Source organism: Protopterus annectens, chromosome 1.part0 (genome assembly GCF_019279795.1).
Source record: "Protopterus annectens isolate FY-2018-M chromosome 1.part0, PAN1.0, whole genome shotgun sequence".
In the NCBI taxonomy this organism is placed as follows: Eukaryota; Metazoa; Chordata; order Ceratodontiformes; family Protopteridae; genus Protopterus; species Protopterus annectens.
In genome coordinates, this window is record NC_056725.1 from 10192602 (window position 1) to 10214879 (window position 22278).

A 22278-nucleotide genomic window follows, 5' to 3' on the forward strand; every position below is an offset into this window, starting at 1 on the left:
AAAACCTGTAAATGGGACTTAAAATGTCAAGTCCATACCTTATGCAAGATATTTATTTTTTCAATACAAAATCCAGAGATCAGCAGTCAGTATGCAACTAAGATGAAACACAGACATGAAAATTGAGTTTTGAGACTTGTATGATTCATTGATAAGCAGTGCTTATTGTATTTATTACTTTCATTGACCAGGAAAGTCTGACTATGTGGAAAACCCATTTCAACAGAGACCAGATAAAACAACTCCACAATATACAGACAGAAAGTAAAATACATACATAGATAGTGTGATAAACCATTTGAGTATACAACAATGAGAAAAACAATGACTGTTCGAGTATATAATAGTGAGAAAAAAACACTGACAGATAAACATGAAAAGTCAGCATACAAACATAATCATCCTATAGGCAACACAATGACATGACAAATCATTCTAAGGTAGATCAGAATGAGTGTTTACTCAAAAGGTTTAGATTCACAGTATTTTATAAATTGTACATTTAGAAAAGTTAAAGCCTGTTGGTGTATCTTTCTATTTCATAAAAAAGCCTCTATATAGATAGTTGTGTGTGTTTGTTCTGAGTTAAAAAGGTGCTGAAAACGTTACTTTAGCTTTTTTCTTGAGTTTTATATTGAAGAGGAAAATGTGATTTGGGTTCAAATAGAGATGAGAAACAGCAACTGCATACAAGATTGGCCTACCAAACATTAGTGCATGAATTGCAAACTGAAAACACATTCAAAACAATAATCTTGCAAAATATGTGAAAGTAGTAGCTTTTTGTCAGAATGCTGGCTTCATTTCCATATGGAATGTAAACGGGATGGCAGATACGGGCAAAAAACAGAGTGCAGAATTATATTAAGACATGTAGAATAACAATAGCAAAGTTACAGTAAACACATTTGGATAGAAATAAGCTTATGAATTGGCAAATAAATGATTTTATAACGATAGTCAGCAAAGTATTAGGGACAGAGGAAAATGGGAGAATACTGATTGAGAAAGGGGCTCCACTAGTGATAGAAGAGGAAACGATAGACAGTGATGGAAGATTTGTGGTAATAAGGGAGTTATTAGCAGGAAAGGAGGATAACTACTACAATGGAATTAAATGAGTATCTGTCAGCATGGAATATTATTTATGAGTGGTGAACGGAACCAGATTTGCAATACTCAGGATATGCCAGGTGGACCAAAAAAGGATTATATAAAAAAGTGGATACATTTCTGAAGAAACATCACATGAGAAAATTTATGACAAAAGATGCAAATTTAGTACCAGGAACTCAGAAATAATTTACATATTATTACTCAAGGTACCATACCTGGGCTGGACTGGATAGAAATTATACTTCAGAAAAACAAAAGTATTTAACTGAAAGCTTTGAAACACATCTAATAATAAAGACTAAGAAAAAAATGCAAGGCAATGTATTAAACATGAGAAAATGAAACTTTCCAAATTACCTGTTAAAAAGAAAGGAAATTAAAGAAGGGTACTGGAAGTGATTCAAGAGATATCAGGGAAGATCGAATTTTCTTCAGAAAAAATAGCTAGGAACTTTGGTAAAATTAAAATGGGGTTTTAAAATATGGTAGAATAAGAGATAATGGGAAAGAAATAATAGGAATTATTTATAGGAGTTCGCAAGTGTTAAAGTATTGCAGAAGAAGGGAAATCTCACATAACAAGAGAAGTAATTGCTGAGTGCTAAAGGGAAAACAGGGCAAGTATTTAAATAATATGCATGAGTGTACAAAGGTTGCTATTAAGCAAGTATTTTTGATAACTACAGAGCACAAAAATGATTTAATAAATTGACTTATTTAACAGACAGTAGAAATGGTTGTTGCCAAACATAGGAAGCATATGACATGGAAAAATAAGCAGAGAACCTTTATAAGTATTAGAGACATTTTTGAAATTCTAATAGAACTTATATAAGTGGAGGAATGGGGAATCAAGATAAGGCACAAGTGAAAATATTTATGGAAGACGTTAACTATACCAAGATTGAAGAAAGATGAGTTTCAAGACATAAAAGCTAAAATGGGAAAAGATGAGATAAAATGGTTATGTATAATCAATTAACAGGAAAGTCTCCAAGAAAATATGCCATTCCTGCAGAAGGAGGATAGAAAAATAAAGATCTGGAATGTTTTGTTGAATAATGTTTTAAGGGGGGGGGGGCAGTATAATCATCTTTGGAATGATTTGGCGATTACCAAAAGAGGGTAAAGACCCTTCAGACCCAGCTTCATATAGATAAATTTCAATTTTAAAACCATGATTATGAAAGTGCTATATTAGCTAAAAGAAGCAATGGTGTTACCAAAAATGCTAGATATGGATCAATATGGTTTATATTGGGAAGTCAAAAATTTGACAGTGTTAACAGAGCAATGATGATTTACAGAAAATCAGAGTGCAAGAAAGTTCCCCTATTGATGGTGGATTTTGATTACAAAGGAAGTATTCAAGAGTCAACTGGGATTTTTTGAGTAGGTCAGTGGTAGCATTCACATTCTCTAATAAAATAGGGTTAAAATGAGGATATTTGAAGGGTCAAAGGCAAGAATGAAAGTGAGACGGTTTCCTCTTGACAACCTGTGTTTCAGCAGAGGTTAACAGGCGTGGATGTTCATCTTTCCCCTTTACTTACTTTATATTTAGAATCATTAGCAAACAAAATAAGGGACTCACAAACGGGAGTGCAACTGGTATGGTAATCACTAAAAGTTAGCTTTATTTGCAGATGATATTATATTCCACTTGATAAATCCAAAAAGGGCATTTCAGTGTTATGGAATGTACTAAGACACTTTGAAATATTTTCAGGATATAAAAAAATTAAAATAAAACAAAGGGTATAGCAGTAAACTATTCACCCAGACATGAATTGTTTCAGGAATACTCATTTATGGGGACATGACAAAACATTTTTAGGTATATGGATTGAAAATAATTCTACTACAGCAGCTAAGGATATGTGGGAAGAGACTAATCAAAAGATAACAAAAAATTGAGAAGCTGGAAGTTTGTAATTATGGATGTTTTAGTCCTTTTAGTTTTATACGCAGGTCAGGCATATTTTCATTAACTAGAGGAAAAGTTGTGCATGATAACTAATAGAGCTGAATGGATTTATTTGGAAGGGCAAGAATTAAGTGGAATAAGTTGATTCTCCCTCATAGAACAAGATAGTTAAATGTTACCCAGTTTGAAAGGATACTTTAGAATTACGGAGTTAAGGCTCATATATGTAATTCAAACAGAAGGTTAATAATCAGCATGGAAAAGAATGATGAAATGGGGAGGGGAGTTCAAGAAAAAAGGACAGCAGGCCCTTAAGGTGAACCACAATATAAAATATTATAATCAGATGTCATCATAATGTTTTCTAAGAACTAAACCAACAAGGAAATGGAGCAAAGACATTTTGTTATTAGGGATGACATCAAGAAAGGGTATAGAAAATATGCTAGAGGGGTCTGGAATTTACAGGATAAAATGTGCAAAGGAACTGAGGCAATGGAAGCAAATAACTAAGGGGAGGAAGTTAACAGAGTGAGATGAGACCAAGCTGAAGTTTAGACTGCATTCTCTATCAGGGATTGATAAGAGTACAGGCAAAGAGAAAGGGATGGGAGAGCACTATGAAAAAGATGAACTCTGATTTTTTAAGCAGAATCTAGAACAGAAACTGCTGTTCAAAAAGAATAATTAGAAGGGCATATAAAATATTGTATGGTAACCATAAGAATCCAACAGAATATGCTAGAAATGATGGGGAGAGAGATTGGAAAGGCCAGTTACAAATGAACTTTGAGAGGACTTCTCTATGGCTCTCAAGTATGCAACAAAGTCAAGGTTTCAGACTGTTGCATGGAAGAGCTGGCACAGGTATTTGTATGCCTCCAGGAGACAGAGAATATTTATTTAGGAAGATTGCAAATGTTGGAGGTGTGGTGGGAAAGAGAGACAGCGAGAGAGAATTGGAAACATTTTTGGGAGCAGTGAGTTGACAGATTTTAAAAATGTCCTATAGGATACTTTGTAAGAAATGCAATTGCAACTATGGAAGTATTTTTTGAGCTAGGATCTGAATTACCTAGACACAGCAAGGCTTTACTAAGTTTAATGCTACTGGCTGTCAAAAAAGCTAATACTAGAAAATGAAAAGGAGAAGAAAAACAGGATGTTGGATGTTTAGAAAAGGGAGTGAGCAAATCACACAGAAACAAATGGAATTTTTTGGAAACAATGAATGCAGAATAATATTCAGGAGGAGTGAAATTAAAGGGAATCAGAAATTGAGCAATTTAAGTAATTTAAGAGTGAATGAAAATTGCAAAAAAAATAACCTTTACACTGCTTGAAAATAATAATGGAAATGTTACGCTTTGCTTTATTTTCTATAAACATATGTGTAACTGCATCACTTTTTAAAAAATGTGTTTAATAAAGATGCCTTAAACAACAACAAAAAAGATGACATGCCTTTCATATTTTTCTAATTTTATTAATTTGCTATTATACTACTGCATTACTGCATAATTACTCTCCCATTTTCATTAAAGTATATCCCAGTTCCATGCACAAAACATACTAAACGCAAATAAGTACAGTCACTGTGTTCTGTCTTTTCCTTTTAGATGCAGAAAAAAATTACTAACCTGTAATGCAGGAATGCGGACACAGTTCACAATGTAGGGTTTATTGGTTTCCAAAAGTGACACAAAGGCCAATAGTTGATGATGCAAGCTCACGTCTTTCTGTGATCCTGAAAAAATAGGTATTGAGTAACTTATCATAGAAGATCTCAGAGAAGCAGGAATTCTGTACTCAAGGACCCCATACTTAGAAGCCACCATAAAAGAGTTATGTACTTACCATAACTTAGCATTTGTGTTATCCTATGTCACTATTCATCACTTCTGGGTTGTAGGATCCAACAACTTTCAGACAGACACTATGCTCGAGCTCCTCCCACTCTCATAATCCCTTGCTGCTGTCTAACCCCTCAGACGGAGTTTGCCCCAGAGTCAAATGACAGCCAGAGTAGACCGAAACCACCAGATAGGCCATCTCCACTTCCTCTAGATCCAACAGGATGGGAGAAGAAGGGAGGGACAGTGATGAATAGTGACATAGGATAACAAAGATGCTAAGTTATGGTAAGTACATAACTCTTTATCTGATGTTATCTATGTCACTATTCCTCACTCCGGGGTCAGAGTTCCCTGCTACCATGCAATCCTGGGTGGCCTCATGGAAGGACATGGCAAAGAACTGTGGAGCCAAAGGATGCCCTGTTCCATGAAACTAGGTCCAGTTTGTAATGAGTAATGAAGGTGTGAGGAGTAGACCAGGTGGCTGCAGCGCAAATCTTATCTAAAGAATGTTGGGCTAAAAAGATAGCTGACGTAGCCACAGATCCAGTGGAAAATGGGATATCCAATGAGATACTGTAATATTGGACACCGCCCAGCCCAGTCTGATGACAAAGAAGGGCACAAACAATTGGTCAGACTTGTGAAAGCTCTTTGTCCTGTCTAAACAGAAATGTAATTGTCTATGTACATCAAGTGTGTGGAGCACACTTTCCTTTATTGGGAAAGAAAACTGGCAAGTGAATGGTCTGATTCAAATTTGCTTCAGTGGCTACCTTAGGCAAGAATGAGGGATTAGTCCTGACAGCCTCACGACAAAGTAGATAAGAGCATGTGCGCCCCTGTTTGTTAATGTACCACACAACCATCCTGGTTGTCTGTGTCCACTCCAATGGTAGCCTGAGGAAGGCAGTCCTGAAAGGTTTGCAGTGTGAGAAGAACTGCCCTCATCTCTAGTACATTTATGTGCAGTTTGGTCTTTCCCTGGCAATACTCCCCTACCCCATCAGGGAAGCGTCCATGGTCGCTGTGGCACCAGGAAGAGGAAAAGGTCTGCCCACGAGATCTGAATCCACCAAAGAAGATGATCTCTGCGCACTGGAGTGAGGCGAATGGAAGCTGTCATTGGGTGAGACAGAGAAAACCATTGCACCAGTAGAGTCCACTGTAGCACCCTCATATAAAACCTGGCTAATAGCACCCGGTAGACTGCCTCCATCATGGACCCCAAGGCCCTGAGAATGAAGCGGTGCTGATGATGAGACAGATCTAGGAGACACTGAACATGGGATCTGATTACTTGTACACACCTGAGAGATAACACTGCAGTCTCTGACACAGTATCTAGCTGGATGCCAATAAACTCCAAGTTCTTGGTCAGAAATAGATTCAACTTGGGTAGCTTCAAAGTAATTCTTAGCTGGCTGAACAGGCAATGAAGGTACTGAGTGGCTGCAGCCAGACGACGCTTTGTGGGAGCTGTGAGGAGCCAATCATCGAGGAAGGAATGCACCTGGAATCCCTGCGATACCAGGAGAGGTGCGACCACTGCCATGCACTTGGTGAATACCCAGGGGGGGCTGTGGTAAGACCAAAGGGCAGGGTCCTCAACTGGTAATGATTGGCCCCTGTGTGAAAGTGGAGATATCTCCAGGAGTGCCTGTCTATTTTTATTTGATAGCATGCATCCTGGATATCCACAGAGCACATCCACTTGTCCATGTGAAGAAGGATGGACTGTACAATGAGCACCCAGAACTTTGATTTCTTGATGGAGAGATTCAACTTGCTCAAGTCCAGGACTGGACATAGATCCCCCGTTTTCTTTGGCACCAAAAAGAAGTGAGACTAAGTTCCAGATCTTTGTTGTCCTGGTGGGATCTCTTGGATGGCTCTCTTCTGAAGAAGCGTGAGTACCTCTTGTTAAGCTAACTCCCCCTGATAGCGTGGTGCATCAGGGTGAATTTTCCTGGGTGGTGGTGGGGGGTTGGTGGGAAAAGAGAATAAAATAATCCTTGAAAATAATGCTTAGCACCCACCGATCTCTTGTGATGTTTGCCCAGGCAAAAGGGTGCAGAGACAAATGGCCCCTGACTGCCTGCAGGGCAGGACAGTCAGACAACATATCAAGAGCGTTGGAAGGGCTCATCAGAGAAGGGCTCCCTGGAGCCCTGATTTTGCAGCCCCTCTCTGCCTCTCATGGGGGCATCTACCATTGAACCCTCTCTCCTGACCTCTAAAAGAGGGTTCATCCTAAGCCTCTTGAAAGGAAGACTGCGACTTCCTGAACTAAAAGTGTTTACTTGCTTATTGTGGCTTAGAAAAGGACCTCTGAGGAGTAGAAAACATGATTCCCACAGCCAACAAGGTCTTCCACGCTTGCTCACAGCGGGTCAGCAGGTCTCTGACTGATGGACCAGAGTGTTGATCCATTGAAGGGGGCATTGGTGAAGGATGGTTTAAAGGACTCTGCAAACCCGGTTAAGTGCAGCCAGGTGAAATGCCGAATAGCAATGCCTGTGCCAGCCACCTGAGGCCTTCCGCGGCATCGGAAATCAATCTCATTGAAGAAATAGCAACAGATGCAAGAGTGGATAGTTTTGGAGACACTTTATTTGAGTCCTTGGCAGGCAACAACTCAGAAAGGGAAATGGTGAGTTCCTGAACCAAATCCCTTTGGAAGCAGGTGAAATGTGCCAAGTAATTAAGCACCCGTAGGCCGAAGGCAGCTGAGGCGAACACCCACTTTCCATGCCTGTCAATCACCTGGGATTCACGATTCAGAGAATGGACAGATGTACTCTGCTCCATCAACTCCTTTTTAGTGGCAGCAGCTACCAATATAGCACCAATTGGCACCCCTTTGGAAGAAAACTGTCTGTCTGAGGGTGGACTTAAAAATTTGTTTGCTTGTTTGGGCACTGGCTCCAGACGTTCGGGCTTCTTCCATGTCCTACTCATGATAAAGTCCATCAGTTCATCGGCAGGGAGAGAAACCCAGATGGTACATGGTCCCATCCCGAACCCCTTCAGGAACATGGACTCCTCCGAGAATGGGGGTTGGGAAGACCATCTGCCTTTCAATTTGAGAATCTCTAGGATGTCTCCAAAGGAGACATCATCAGATGGAGATCTGGGGGAACAGTCCCCTTCACTGAGGTCCATATCCTCAGTGAGAGACTACATCGGGGAGTCTAGGTGCCTCCTCTTGCATGTCCTCTTCCAGGGCACATTGTCTGACTGGGGCTCAGGGGAGGACTCGGAAGATTGAAGAACCCCAAGTGGGGTAACTCTCCTCTGAAGGTCAGTTCGGGAGGCCTGACTGGGGGTAGGGATGAGAAGGCTCAGCTCTGAAAGATAAGGGGGCTGGGAAGGGCCCTGAAGAGCGGGGGGGGGGGGGGCAGCTCCCGAAGTGGAGAAAGTCCTCTTTACTATTTGAAAGGCCAAAGGGCTGGATGATGCCCCCTCCCCATTCCCGGTGGACAAGACAACCTGAGAAGAGGAATCAGAGCATGCCATCACCTCAAGACCACTGGATAATACCAGCTCCAAGCTGTCAAGAGTCAAAGCACTGAGAGGCAGAGACCAGTCCAAATAAACTGGACTGGAATCCCCCCCAAGGACTCCAGAGTGGCCGTCCGGGTGCAGGACCCAGTCTGCTCTGAGAGAGGAAGGGCAGAACCAGTCAGGGACTTGGATGAGGTAGAGCCAAAGTGGGCTCTGGAAATCCCTGCCGCCTCCTCACTGCTCCCCAGGTCCTGGTAGTCCGAAACTGCCTGGGTCTGATGAGGCGATAGAAGTGTTGGGGCAGGGGAAGGACCCCCTGGTTGGATGGGTAGGGGATGAAAGAAGCCCCAACTCTATTTCAGTCTTGAGAAAAGACCTCATCATCCTGTCCATGTCGGTTGGGAGCAAGTTCCTGGAGGACCTAAAAGAGGCAGATGTTCTAGCTGGGGAAGAGTGCCTAGACCCCGAGGACCTCCTAAACCTGTCTGAGGAAAGGCTCCTGTGGCCAGGAGCAGTGAAACGTTCTTCTGAGCCAGAACTTAAAGGAGAGTCCACAATCAAGATGCTGGGATCCGAGATGGGTCCCGGATCTGTTCGCTTTAGATCCAAGGTAAACTGAGCATCCTAGTGTTGAGAACTCCAATGTCTCTGATGGGAGGAGGATGCATCCGTGACAGGCTTAATCATGGCTGGATCCAAAGTCCTTGCTCTGGAGGCCTTGGATCCGGGAGTAAACTCCCGAGACCTGGAATCCAAAGGCCTTGAGCTGGAGGCCTTGGAGCCTAACGTAGATTTGCGGGATCTCAGATCTGAGGACCTCATATCCGAGAGCACCGAGGCTGGAGTCAGATCCGAGGAGCTAGGATCTGACAGCCTAGATTTCTTAATAGAAGAGGACCCCAAAATGGAGGGAGCCTTCCACTTGTGGTCAGAGGGACTTGGCTTGGTCAGAGACTGGACCAATGGACCCCCCCCCCAAGCCATACCTTTAAATAATAACTTATTACGGTGCTCGACCAAAGCCCTGGGGTTGAATGTGGCACAATTCAAACTCCAGGTGGTTGGCACCAAAACAATAGAGGCACTCCTCCTGCGAGTCAGAAATTGGCATCTTCCAACCACACGAGTAGCACCTCTTAATCCCTGCTGATGTATCAGTCATAATGAGTTTAACAGATCAAACACCATATGCAATACAGAACCAAAGCCGTAAACCAGGGAAACAAGCTACAGTCAAAAAACAGGGAAAAACAAGCAACAATAATCACAAAGACAACTACTATACCAAAGAAAGTAACTAAGTTTAAGGGATTTTACAAACAGAAAAATGGTACCAAAAGGTAGACTGAAGAAAAAAATAATTAGAAAGAGAAGAGAGGCAAGAGGTACAAAAAACTACCAACTTAATAAGCAAAGAATGACAGAAACTAGATTTAAGTTTAGAAAAGCAAAGTAAGAATGTTGAAAAGTCACTTATCGCACAAGAAGTACTAGAGCTAGGAGGAATCACATCTGTTGTGGTGAGTGGCATATGAGATCTGAAGGATTAGAGGACAGCAAGAGATTTTGGGAGTGGGAGGAGCTCGAGCCAAGGATCTGTCCAAAAGTTGCCGGCTTGGATTAGATGTCAGATCCTACGACCAATAAGTGAGGAATAGTGACACGGATAACATCAGCTAAGTATTTTTCACATCTATGAGAGCTGAATCGCCATGACTCCAACCAATGAGTAATGTAAGCTTAACACAGCCTCTTTTGTACTTTTTCCATACAGTAAAAAATGGTTCTTTATCCAAAGCTAGGTTTCAGAAGCAGGCATGCAAGCAAAACCACATCCACTTGTAACAGGCAATTCTCTATAATAAATGCAAACTGAGTGGAGGCGTTAAGGACAGGAATGTAATCCCTGACATGAAAGATTCTTCTGAAGATCTGCTGATATGGCAAATAATGAAACATATGTACCATCTGACTCAATGACTGTTAACATAGCAGGAAAGATGGCAAATAAGACAGACAAAAGAAGAAGATTTAAGTAAACAGGCCAATATTCTTGTACAGGACAAACATACTGTGTTAGACACCTCAGAAAAAATGTTCAAGACTGTGCAAAGCAAATAACACCACATACTCTGACCCAGAGGATGTAGCTAATCTACTAGCAGATAAATTTAACTCCATACTCCCTCCCATAATCCCAAATACCAACACTCACAATCCCCTCAAATCTCTCAGGAAGAAGTCCTCAAAGCCAAGAACACACGACTTTTATTGGGCTGGATAAGATACCAAACTGTCTACTGGTCAACCTAAAACAGGACCTCTCAAACCCCTTACAGGGGCTATTTAAGTCTACATACAGTGTTTATGCCGAATGAGTGGAGGAATGTAGCACTCATCCCTCTGCACAAATGATGGGCATCAAAGGACCTGGGTAATTATAGATCTATAAGTCTGATCAGCCTCATCTATAAGGCTATGGAATCTACAAACTCTTGATGTAAGCTATTTCAGTTTTGCCAAGGGCAGATCCTGCCTACTTAATCTGGTCAACTTCTTCAAGAAGGTTACTGATTAGTGGATGAGGGGAAAAATCTGTACACACTGCATATACAAACTTCACAAAAACTTTCAACACCATCCTACACCTAAGTATCATTGATAAATTTGCCCAGCTAAACATAAATCTCTATGTAACTCGATGAAGAGCAAACTGGCTCTTAAACAGAAACCAGGAAACTAGCGTGTAAGCTCTACTTCCTCAAAAATACCAGTCACTGGTGGTATAGCTCTAGGTTCAACCTTCAGGACATTCCTCTTTGGGATTTACTTCACAAGTCAAAAGTAATGTTAAGGGCTTATGGCTGACCAATAATGCATATGACTGCAAACTTAGTGCCAGCATAAATTCTCCAGAAGACACTAAGATTCTCCAACAGGGCCTTCCCCTAACGAATAGTTGGTGGCAAAACCATGGCTAAAAATTAAATGTTAAAAATGTGTAACAGCGACCCTCAGCAAGCATGATGATCACATTAACAACACACCCCAGAAAATTGATGCATTAGTTAGTGACCTGAGAATCCTTGTTGACAATGAGCTGTCCTTCATTCATCATTTATCCACTACTGTAAGAAAGTCCTTTTTCTCTGTGCAGATTATTAGTATGGATATGGTGCCCAGGTCCAGGAAGATGATTATTCCACTGTATTCTGCACTTATTAGATAAATCACTGATTGTAATATCTCTACTTCATAAGTACCTATCCAAACACCTAGCACAACTTGAACGACAACACTTTCTCACCCAGAAAATAAAGGGCCTATGTCATAGGCACTGACCATCTCACAACTTTATTCCTCTTCTTGGTGTAGTACAGACTACTGAAGTGTGATCTCCTCTCCGGTCCAGCTGGTGAATCTGGGAATCTTGAGGCAATGTTACAACTGCCTCATGTACACAGACAACCCTCTCCTCCTCCCAACAAATTCCAGCACATGTGAGAGATGCATCTATATAGCCAAACTGGAGGCTAAGCTCTCTCAACTCAGTACTGGTGTAACCAGTCAGGAGGAGAAGGAAACCACACTCACTACAATTCCAGTCTCACATAGACCTACCACGACAGCAAACCAAACACATAAACACACAAAAACATGCTCAGAGGCTCTAAATAAAAATCTGTCTAAGCAGCAGAGACCTCCAAAGCAGGCACCCAAGAAACCACTACCCCAAAACAAAACACGTGCAACACATAGCTCACAAAGCCAGTGTGCTGAACAGTCACAGCCCTTAAGGCTAAACAACACACCTGATACACTTGTAATAGGTGACTCTATCGTCAGGCACACTGACGTCCCGCTCACCAGGCTGAACAAGGAGAAGGTCACGGTGAGCTGCCTGTCGGGCGCTAGGATCTGCCACATAACACAAGCACTCAGGTCACTCCAAGGCAAGTACAAATATGACTCAGTCATTGTCTATGCTGGTGTGAATGACCTGAGACGTACCTCCCTGGACTACATGAAAAGAGACATACAGGAGCTCTCTGAGCATGTGGCCCAGGCCGGTATGACCCTGATCTTGAGTAGCAGCTTACCCTCACCAAGAATGATGCCACAATATGAAGACAAGATGATCAATTTCAACAATCGGCTTAAGTATTGGTGTCATTCAAAGGGGATCCAATGCCTGTCAGCCTGGGATGACATGCTCAACAAGCCATGATGCTTCGCTAGGGACGGCTTGCACCTGTCAACCCTGGGCTTTCGGATATTGGCAAAGGCTCTTGCTACCCCCATAGTGCCTTTTTTAGGCAAGACTGAAAAGACAAACCCACCTCCATAGGTATCACAAGGGATAAGAAACTAAGAGTAATGCTACTCAACGCCAGAAGTCTAAACCTCAAGATGCACGCACACAAAACTCTCCTTAGCATGGAGAACATCGATATCTGTGCAGTAACAGAAACCTGGTTCAAGGCTCCTGAGAGCATCCCAGCACTACCAGGTTATACCTCATACCATGCTTTTCGGCCCCAAAACTTGGACCGAACCACAAATGAGGGGGAGTATCAATATTCGTCAAAGATACTCACACCTCCAGGTTGGTGGCAAAGCACGAAGCATCAGAGACTATCCATGTGCAACTAACAGTGGGTAAAACTGCCTTCCAGTTTATAGCCTGCTACAGACCACCCTCCCAAACCCAGGAACCCCAGTCGGCCTTCCTGAGAACACTGGAAAATATGAAGGTCTCTCCAAACACCATTATATTGGGTGACTTCAACTACCCAAACATAGACTGGGAGCATTACTCTAGCTCCAACACCCTAGCCCAAAGGTTCATAGAATTTATAAACTCAAATGCTATGGAACAACTTGTTACCAATCCCACAAGAGGGGAAAACATACTGGACCTGATCATCACCATCATGGGGGCTCTATGCTCCAGACCAGAAGTGTATCCCTCACTGGTAAGATCAGACCATAAACTAATCTCACTGGATATTCACATCCCGACCCCACCCCCTGCCCAGAAAACCACAGTGAAAAACTTCTCTAAAGTAAATTTCACACTCCTCAAAACCGAGGTGGAATCCTTCAAAGCCCCTGGGCCTGTGGAAAATACAGCCCAGACCGCAGAATCCTTTATAAATGCATTCTATGAACACCTTCAGGAATGCATGGATCATGCAATCCCAAATAAAACCAAGACCCAATCCTCCAAAGGCAGACGTCCTGTCTGGTGGACCCCAGTCATAAACAAACTATACAATAGAAGGAGGAAGCTACTAAATGATAGAGCAAAATCCCAAAAAGGGAAGGCATCTCTGATCAGTATTAGCAAAAACTACGGGCACTCATAAAATCGTCTAAGGCCAGCTTCGAGAGAAAAATTGCACAGGACACTAAGGATAATCACAAGGCTTTCTTTAGTTATGTTAGGAACCTGGGTGGGAATTCCCAGATATGCTCAGAATTAGTCCAAAATGACAAAAAATACACCGAACCCACAGACATTGCCAACATCCTAGCTGACAGGTTCAGCGCAAACCCCCATCCCCACCAAAAGGGCAAACATCTATCCCAGCAGAGTGCTGCCCCCCTGACATCTCAGATGCTCAGGTAAGAGCCACCCTCTCCAAAGCAAAAAACACAGTATCAATGGGACCAGATGGTGTCCTGGGCTGCGTCCTACATGAACTCCAAGAAGAGCTAAACCCAAACATAAAACTACTGTTCAATCTCAGCCTTACTACAGGATATGTACCCAAAGAGTGGCGTACAGCAGCAGTGGTCCCTCTCCACAAAGGTGGTGCCTCAACGGATCCTGGAAACTATCGCCCCATAAGCCTGACTAGCTTGGTCTGCAAAGCTATGGAAAGGATCATCATGGACCTCATAAATAAAGATATTGGGGACCTACAGACACTGGATCCTACCCAGTTCAGCTTTGTTAAGGGCAGATCCTGCCTCTTAAACCTGGTTGATTTCTTTGAAACAGTCACCAAGGCCATTGATGAGGGGAAGGTGGTCCACACAGCCTACTTGGACCTCGCAAAAGCCTTCGATACAATACCCCACTCGGGCATTATAGATAAGCCCACCAGCTTAAATATAAACCCCTATGTCACTAGATGGGTTGCAAACTGGCTCAAGGACAGAACCCGCATGGTTAGAATTGCTGGAGCCATGTCAGACTCCAAACCAGTTACAAGTGGCGTCCCACAAGGCTCAGTCCTGGGACCTCTCTTGTTCGGTATATATTTCTCTGAGGTACAGGCCAACACGAAAAAACTATGGCTGACCAAGTTCGCAGATGAATGCAAACTGGGCGCCATAATAGACTCTCCAGCCGACACAAGCATCCTCCAAAAGGGCCTCATAGAAAAAGACAACTGGTGCCAGAGCCATGGCCTCAAGCTAAACGCCAAAAAGTGTATAGTCATACCCTTTGGCAAAAACAAAGTGCCCACAAATTACCACATAAGTGGTAATCCATTAAGTACAGAAGAAGTAATTAGGGACCTGGGGACCCAAGTTGATAGCAATCTCTCATTTGACAACCACGTGGCCAAAGTGGTTAGAAAAACATTTTATATAGCCCACCTAATCATGAAGGGATTCACATCTAGATCAGGGGAGGTCATCGTGCCTTTTACTCATCCCTCATCAGGCCCATAATTGAGTACAATGCCCCTTTTGGGATGTACCTTACCAGACACCTGCAGCAACTGGAAAGACCCAAAAAGTACCTCACAAAGAGGATCAAAGGGCTCAAACAGATGCCATATGCTGCCCGGTTAAAGAAACTCCAGCTCTACTCAGTGGCATACCGCCTGTTCAGGGGCGATCTGTGCCTGACGTATAAAGCCATGTCCAACCCGGAATTAATGGACATGCTGCACCTCAGAAAATCCAAATCCCATCGAGCTACACGCTTGAGAGACTTGAACCTCAGCACTGAAATAAATAGGACAAACTGGATGGACAGATTCATAACCCAGAGGCTCCCTTCACTCTGGAATAAAATCCCAGTCCAGGTTAGGCAGAGTCCCTCATTGACTCTCTTCAAGAGGAATCTTGATGAGTGGATGGGAGATCGTAGGTTTAACCCGGGTATCACTTCTGTGTCACTGTTAGACAGAGGCACAGTATACTAACCTCGAAAAAGGGCATAGCAAAATTAATTTAAAATGGGTGGCGAAAGCCAAACACATTCTGGCTAGGCTTATAAATGCCCTAGGACAGATAGCCCAGTATGAACCTATGAACCTCACTTACAGAGCCACTACCAACCCCATACTTTCAGACCTATTGCACATCTACAAAACCAATAGTGGCAAAAACACCTACTTAAGCAGAATAAAGCTGTTAAAGCACTTGTATACATAAATAGTTATTTATCTCTTCTGAAACTGATAGACAGATATATATGTTTCACAGAGAATACTATTTCCCTGGAACCATCTTCTGCTCCATGAAAAGCAAAGAACATCTCTTACTCTATTCAAGAGTAATCTGGATGAATGGATGGCAAACTGCAAGTTCACCACTGGATTAATGCTCTTGTCAATTATAGATCGGGGTAACTTGTAAATTTCTGCCTGGTTCTGGTTATTCATACTTAAAATACAAAGGGTCTGGGTTAATTGTACTTAGAATACTAGAGCCTGAAGCGTAACTCAAAGGATAGTTCAACGGTTTTACTATGTAACGCAAGGAACCTAGACATTAAAAGGGTGATACTGCATGCAGAGGTGCAGCATAAGTAGGTGGATGTGTCTGGTTATCACAGAAATATGAGTGACAAGATAGGGTTGCACATGAAGATGCTTGTGTACAGTTTTCCACAAATAACAGAAAAGGGAGACAACTTAAGTGAAGTGGCAAACTCCACAAAGGGTGACAAATGTAAATTCATGGGGCAGGAAGAGGAACACAGTGTCAAGAAAACAACAAAGGAGGGCCAGGGTTAGAATATAAGATAAATGCAATAGTGGTTTAGTGAGGAGAAGAAAGGAGTGTACGTGGAGTGACACAGTGCATATGTCCCTGACGCATCAAGGAAGGAGAAAAACTGGGTGGAGATAATAAGAGTGGGGTAAGAGAGAGATGCTCCTGCAAGATCTCAATCTTTTGAGTAGTAGTGTTAAGTCAAAGATCTGGGGCAGAGAAGAATCAGGAGCTGAAGAGCTGGAATTGTGGGGAGGGATGGGGGGGGGGGGTCAGTCAACTGGTGTGGGAATGCTCCAAAAAATGACATTATTTTGGATATGCTCCTAACTAAGAGGGCAGAGTCAGGTATGTCCAGGAAAATGCATCATGAATCGAGTGGTCATAGCACTGTGTGGGTTACACAAGAACACAAGGACAATGGTGTGAGAGTTATGGGGCATGGATTAAAATGAACTGGGGAGAAGGTCAAAGTTTGGACAATGAGGGAGAAAAAGGAAGGAATAATCAAGTTAACAGAATAGGTCAGCAAAACAGTACTGAGGACTCTAAATAACTTTTTGAGGAAGAGGCAAAAACAGGAGAAGGCAATGTAGCTACACAAGATGATGAGGCTAGTGATTAGCAGACAAGACATGATGTACAAAAGGTGGAAGGCAGGCATGAGGAGTGAAGGAGGTACAGCACAAGTAGGTGATCATAACGGCAGCAAAGGCAGAAGCTGAAAAGTTGGCAGGCTGGGTCAAGGGGGGCTTCTTTAGGTACATACAGCAAAAAAAAGGAAAGAAAGGGCAGATTTGGCCAGGCTGAGAAGAGGTAGAAGGGGTATCACAGAAAATAAAGAAAAAGCAGAAGTACTGAATTAATGCTCCATTTCAATTAACAGAAAAAAACAGAGAATACTATGCTTGGAGGGAGGCAGGGTACAGCCAGGATATCAGTGGACAGATACCAGAAAAGGAAGGAATGAGAGACAGAGGAGACTGACTTCTTTCTCTAAAGGAAGATAAAAACACTGGTACGAGAAGAACCATCTTCAATGGTCCTCCTTATTTTGGGCAACTGGCAGGTAGGCAGATCCCATGACAGAAGTTTTCAACTGATGAAGAGGACTGGAATGCAGCAAAACTTTTAGTTATGTACTCACCATAACTTCAGATGTTTGGGATCCATCTCGCCTACATTCTGACTGATGGGTTCGGAGCCGATCCCTCGGCTCCCACGCTTATGCCAAAGAGCGAAGTCTCTAATTGGCTGAGCTTACTATATCCCAGGATGCACCACTACCAGTCCCCCAGATCTAGTTTGTCCGCATACATGCACACATGCACGCCCTGCTTATATAACATCGTCAGATGAAACAAGATAAACAGTAAAACTCAAAACCGCTCAATCTCTTCTGATCTCCAAGGCAGGGGAAGGAGGGTGGGTTTTGAATGTAGGCGAGATGGATCCCAAACATCTGAAGTTATGGTGAGTACATAACTAAAAGATGTTATGTGATCCTATGATGGGACAGCGTCCCTAGCACCTGAATCCTGGGTGGCTCACTGGAAAACACTCCTGAGTACCGTGGAACCAAATGATGCTCGCCTTTAGATGCCACATCCAATTTGTAGTGGGAAATGAAAGTGTGCGGACTGGACCAAGTAGCCGCAGCACAAATTTCCGATATAGCGAGCTTGGAATGAAAAGCTATAGAAGTAGCCATAGCTCTGGTAGAATGAGCTTTGATAGATGTTGTAAGTTGCTTATTCAAGAAGAATAAGCCTGAGTTATGCAATCTCTGATCCATTTGGAGATAGTAGCTTTTGTGATGGTTTGACCCAATTTATTATCTGAGAAGGACACAAACAACTGGTCTGACTTAATTTGCTGAGTCCTGTCTAAATAGAAGCGTAATTGCCTGTGAACATCCAATTTATGGAGCGTGTATTCTGCTTCATTGGAGAATTTTGGGAAGAAAACTGGTAGCTCTAGAGATTGTTGGAGACAGAAACTAGAACAGACCTTTGGGACAAAGGATGGATTAGGCCTAAGTGATACTCTATCCTTGTGGAAAATCAAGTACGGTGGCTTAATAGACAGGGCTTGAAGCTCTGAAACTCTTCTTGCAGAAGTAATTGCAACTAAGAAGGCAGTTTTCCATGACAGATATTTTAACTGACATGTAGCAGCTGGTTCGAAAGGGGAAGATGTTAAGCACCAAATCAAGATCCAGGATGAAATATTGGGGGTCTTAATAGGCCCGCACCTTTAATGAAAGTTTTGCATAGTCTGCTGCTCATCAATGGAGGATTCATGGATTTGTGGAATTTAGAGATAGCCGCTAGTTGAACTTTAATAGTAGAGACAGAAGATCCTTGATTAAACAGGGATGTTAAGAATTTCAAAACCTCTGGGATAGGAGCAGTGATAGGGTCTAAGCCCTTGAGTTGAGCCCAGATAGCAAACCTCTTCCACTTACTGAGGTACAATTTGTTAGTGGTGGGTTAAGATAAAATGTGAACAACTTCCGGCTCTAGTGTGTGACTTCTGACAAAAGTCGGAAGTGGAGGAGCCAAGCTGTCAATTTCAAAGATCGAAGGGACTGATGCTGATGTCCCGACTGATGAGTTAGCAGGTCCGAATTAGGTCTAAAGTCCACGGATCGTCCACGCATGCTTCTTCAGGTAAGGAAACCATACCTGACGAGGCCAGTATGGGGCAATCAGTATCATGGACCCCAATTGAGAAGCTTTTTGAATGACTTTGGAGAGAAGTGGAATCGGAGGAAAGGCATAAAGTAGCCCTGTTGGCCAAGGTTGTGCTAGAGCATCCATAGCTGGTACTCCCTGATGTGGGATCAAGGAGAAGAACCTTTGGCACTTGGTGTTTAGTGGAATTGCAAATAGGTCGCAGCACGTCCCCATCTCCTGAAAACCTGAGCTGCTACTGTTTGGTTTAGAGACCACTCGTGAGGAGAGAGAATTGTCCTGCTCAATTTGTCTGCCAATATATTTGATTTTCCCGGAATGTGGGTCGCTACCAAGAAGCGGTTGGTAGCTACAGCCCATTCCCACACTCTCATGGCCTCTCTGCAAAGGGCGATCTGGTCCCTCCTTGTTTGTTCAGATACCAGACCACCGACATGTTGTCTGTGTGGATGGCGATGATGCCCTGAGGAAGAAACTTGTGTAAGGCCTGTAGGGATAGAAGTACAGCCCTCATCTCCAACACGTTGATGTGGAGAAGAGCTTCGCCTGGAAGCCAGGAGCCCTGAACTAGCCTGCCCAGACAATGCCCCCCCCACCCTATCTGGGAGGCATCTGTCGTCAGGGTAACCACTGGAGAGGGAATAACAAAGGGGCTTCCTTGATTCAGATTGGATGTCTGAAGCCACCAGAGAAGGTCCCGTTTGCATATTTCCGTAATCATGATGTGATGATTGAGGGGAAGATCCTGAAAGGACCATTGAGTTGACAATAGCCACTGAAGAATCCTCATGTGCAATCTTGCCAGAGGAACTAAAAGAACCGTGGCAGATATTGAGCCTAAAACTTGTAGAACCATCCTGGCTGGGGCTTTGGATCTCGAGATCAGAGCTTGAACTTGGCCCTGTAAAGTTTGGATCCTTGCAGGAAGAAAGACGCATCAATCTTGAGTCTATCTCTGCTCCTATGAACTTTATGCTGAGAGGGCAGCAAGACAGACTTTGACCAATTGAATGTAATCCCCAGGGTAACACCCAGGGAGATGGTGGCTTTGAGGTTGTCCATTAGTAGATGCCTGGTGGTGGCAGTCAGGAGCCAGTCGTCCAGATAGGGAAACACTTGGAATCCAAGACTTCTCAGGTGAGCCGTCACCACTGCCAAACACTTGGTGAACACCCTGGGGCTGTGGTGAGACCAAAGGGCAGAGCGCAAAATTGGTAATGACTGACTCCCAGGCTGAAGCGCAGATACCTCCTGGACGCCTGATGTATCGGTATGTGATAATAGGCGCCCTTGAGGTCTATGGAGCACATCCAAACATCCTTCTCCAACAATGGGAGAATGGATTGTAACGTGACCATTCGGAATTTGGATTGGATTGGTTCAGTCTGCTGAGATCCAATATTGGTCTCAGGTCCCCTGTCTTTTGGCACTAAAAGAACCTGGAGTAATTTCCTGATCCGATCTGGTCTGTGGGGACCGGTTGGATGACTCCTTTTCTAGCAGCTTTAAAGCTTCTGCGGCTGCCATTTCCCTTTGACTGGGTGGTGGGTCAGGGATTCTTTTGGACGGTGGGGGCGAGTATGTGAATGGGATGGTGTAACCTCCGGCAATGATCCAAGCACCCATCTGTCCTGAGTGATTGACTCCCAGGCTTTTAGGTGCTTGGCAACGACACCCGACTGGCTCGAGCAGCACAGCCGGGCAATCCCTCATGACGTGTGGGAGGCTGAAGAGCCACGAAAGGACTTCGCGGTCTCCACATTTGCGGGGCCCTCTGCCGCCTCTGCTCCCTGAAAAATTTCCCGCCTCTGCCTCTGGAAGGGAATCTTCCTGCTGTTGGGAGAAAACTTGCGGATTTTGGAACCACATTTTCCCTCCTTTAGCCTTGGGGTAAGGCCGAAAGGGAGTGGAATAACGGGGACGAACGGCAGATAAAGTTTTTCCCTCTTGCTCACAGCGGTAAGGGTGTCTTTAACCTTGGGTCCAAACAAGGAGGACCCATCAAAGGCGGGTGAAGGAAGACTTGAAGGCCTCCATGAAACTGACACAAGCAGAGCCAGGCTTGTCTCCGTGAGCCACGCCTGTGCCTGCCGCGCATAAGGAAATGAGCCTCATGGATGAGTTAGAAACTGACGTAAGGATAGCCAACTGAGAGCTAACCGACTGGGCTAGCTGCTCAGGTAGGTTACCCGAGAGGAATCTGACAACTCCTTGACCAGATCCCTCTGAAGCCTGGTAAAATGTGCCAAATAATTCAGAGACCTTAAAGTAAAGGCCGCTGAAGTCAGGGGTCGCTTCCCGCACCTGTCCATACTCCTAGACTCCTTATTAGGAGGATGGATGGACGTTGAAGCCTCTGCCACGTCCTGTTGTGTAGCAGATGCCACCACCATGGCATCTACAGCCACGCCTTTAGTGAGGAACTCCTTCTCTGGGGGAGCAGACAAAAATTTATTTGGACGAGAAGGGACTGGTTCCACGGTATCTGGATGACAAACTAAATCCAGAAGCTGGCGGAGACACCCAGGAGGCGGAGGGCTGAGCCCCAAAGGCCTTGAGGAGCACTGACTCATCAGCAGAGGGGTTTGGATATCCAGCCGCCTCGTTGTTTGAGGATCTCTAAGATGTCTGCAAAGGAGACATCATCCGAGGGGGACCCTCTGCATCATCAAGATCAGTGTCTGATGTAATAGACTCGGGGAGTCCACGTGCTTCCTCTTGCACGATCTCTTCCTTGGGGTTCCTCGAAGACAACTCGAAGAACCCTCAGGAGGAGGGGAACCCCAATGGGGTAACCTCAGGCCCGGGGCTCCGCTGACTACGGACAGGGAACTGCCAATGACCCAGTCTCCACGCCCAGGGAAGGTGCCGGTAAAGCCGGAGAGATGGCAAGAGGACTTGGCCAAGGCACTCCTCATGGCTCTGAAAGCCGGATCCCCAGAATCCTGGGAGTGTCCGGTCCCTGAGCCGTGATAGCCGACGGAAGTCCGCACCGAGGGGAGGCTCGGAACAGCATAGGTCCCAAACATCACCCCGGGTCCAGCCGAAGAAGTCCGGCATCAAACTCGGACCAAGGCCTGGTTGGAGTAAGGGTCGGAGCCGACCCTGAGATCTCCACCAACAGCACCTGCTCCACGGAGCCAAGCAGTCGGAGGAGGAATGGCAATGGGGTCATCGGCGCCAACTGGGTCGGAACCGAAACAAATTTTGGAAGACT

At 44.0% G+C, this 22278-nt stretch overlaps 1 protein-coding gene across 1 annotated transcript in view; it reads right to left on the reverse strand.

Moving 5' to 3' along the window:
* The window catches only part of DHX34 (DExH-box helicase 34), a 1598514-nt gene that overhangs the window by 405694 nt on the left and 1170542 nt on the right, over positions 1-22278 (reverse strand). The window contains exon 12 of the mRNA XM_044078772.1: positions 4684-4790. Within this exon, the coding sequence (XP_043934707.1) occupies positions 4684-4790 (107 nt within the window). The remainder of the gene's footprint in view (positions 1-4683; positions 4791-22278) is intronic.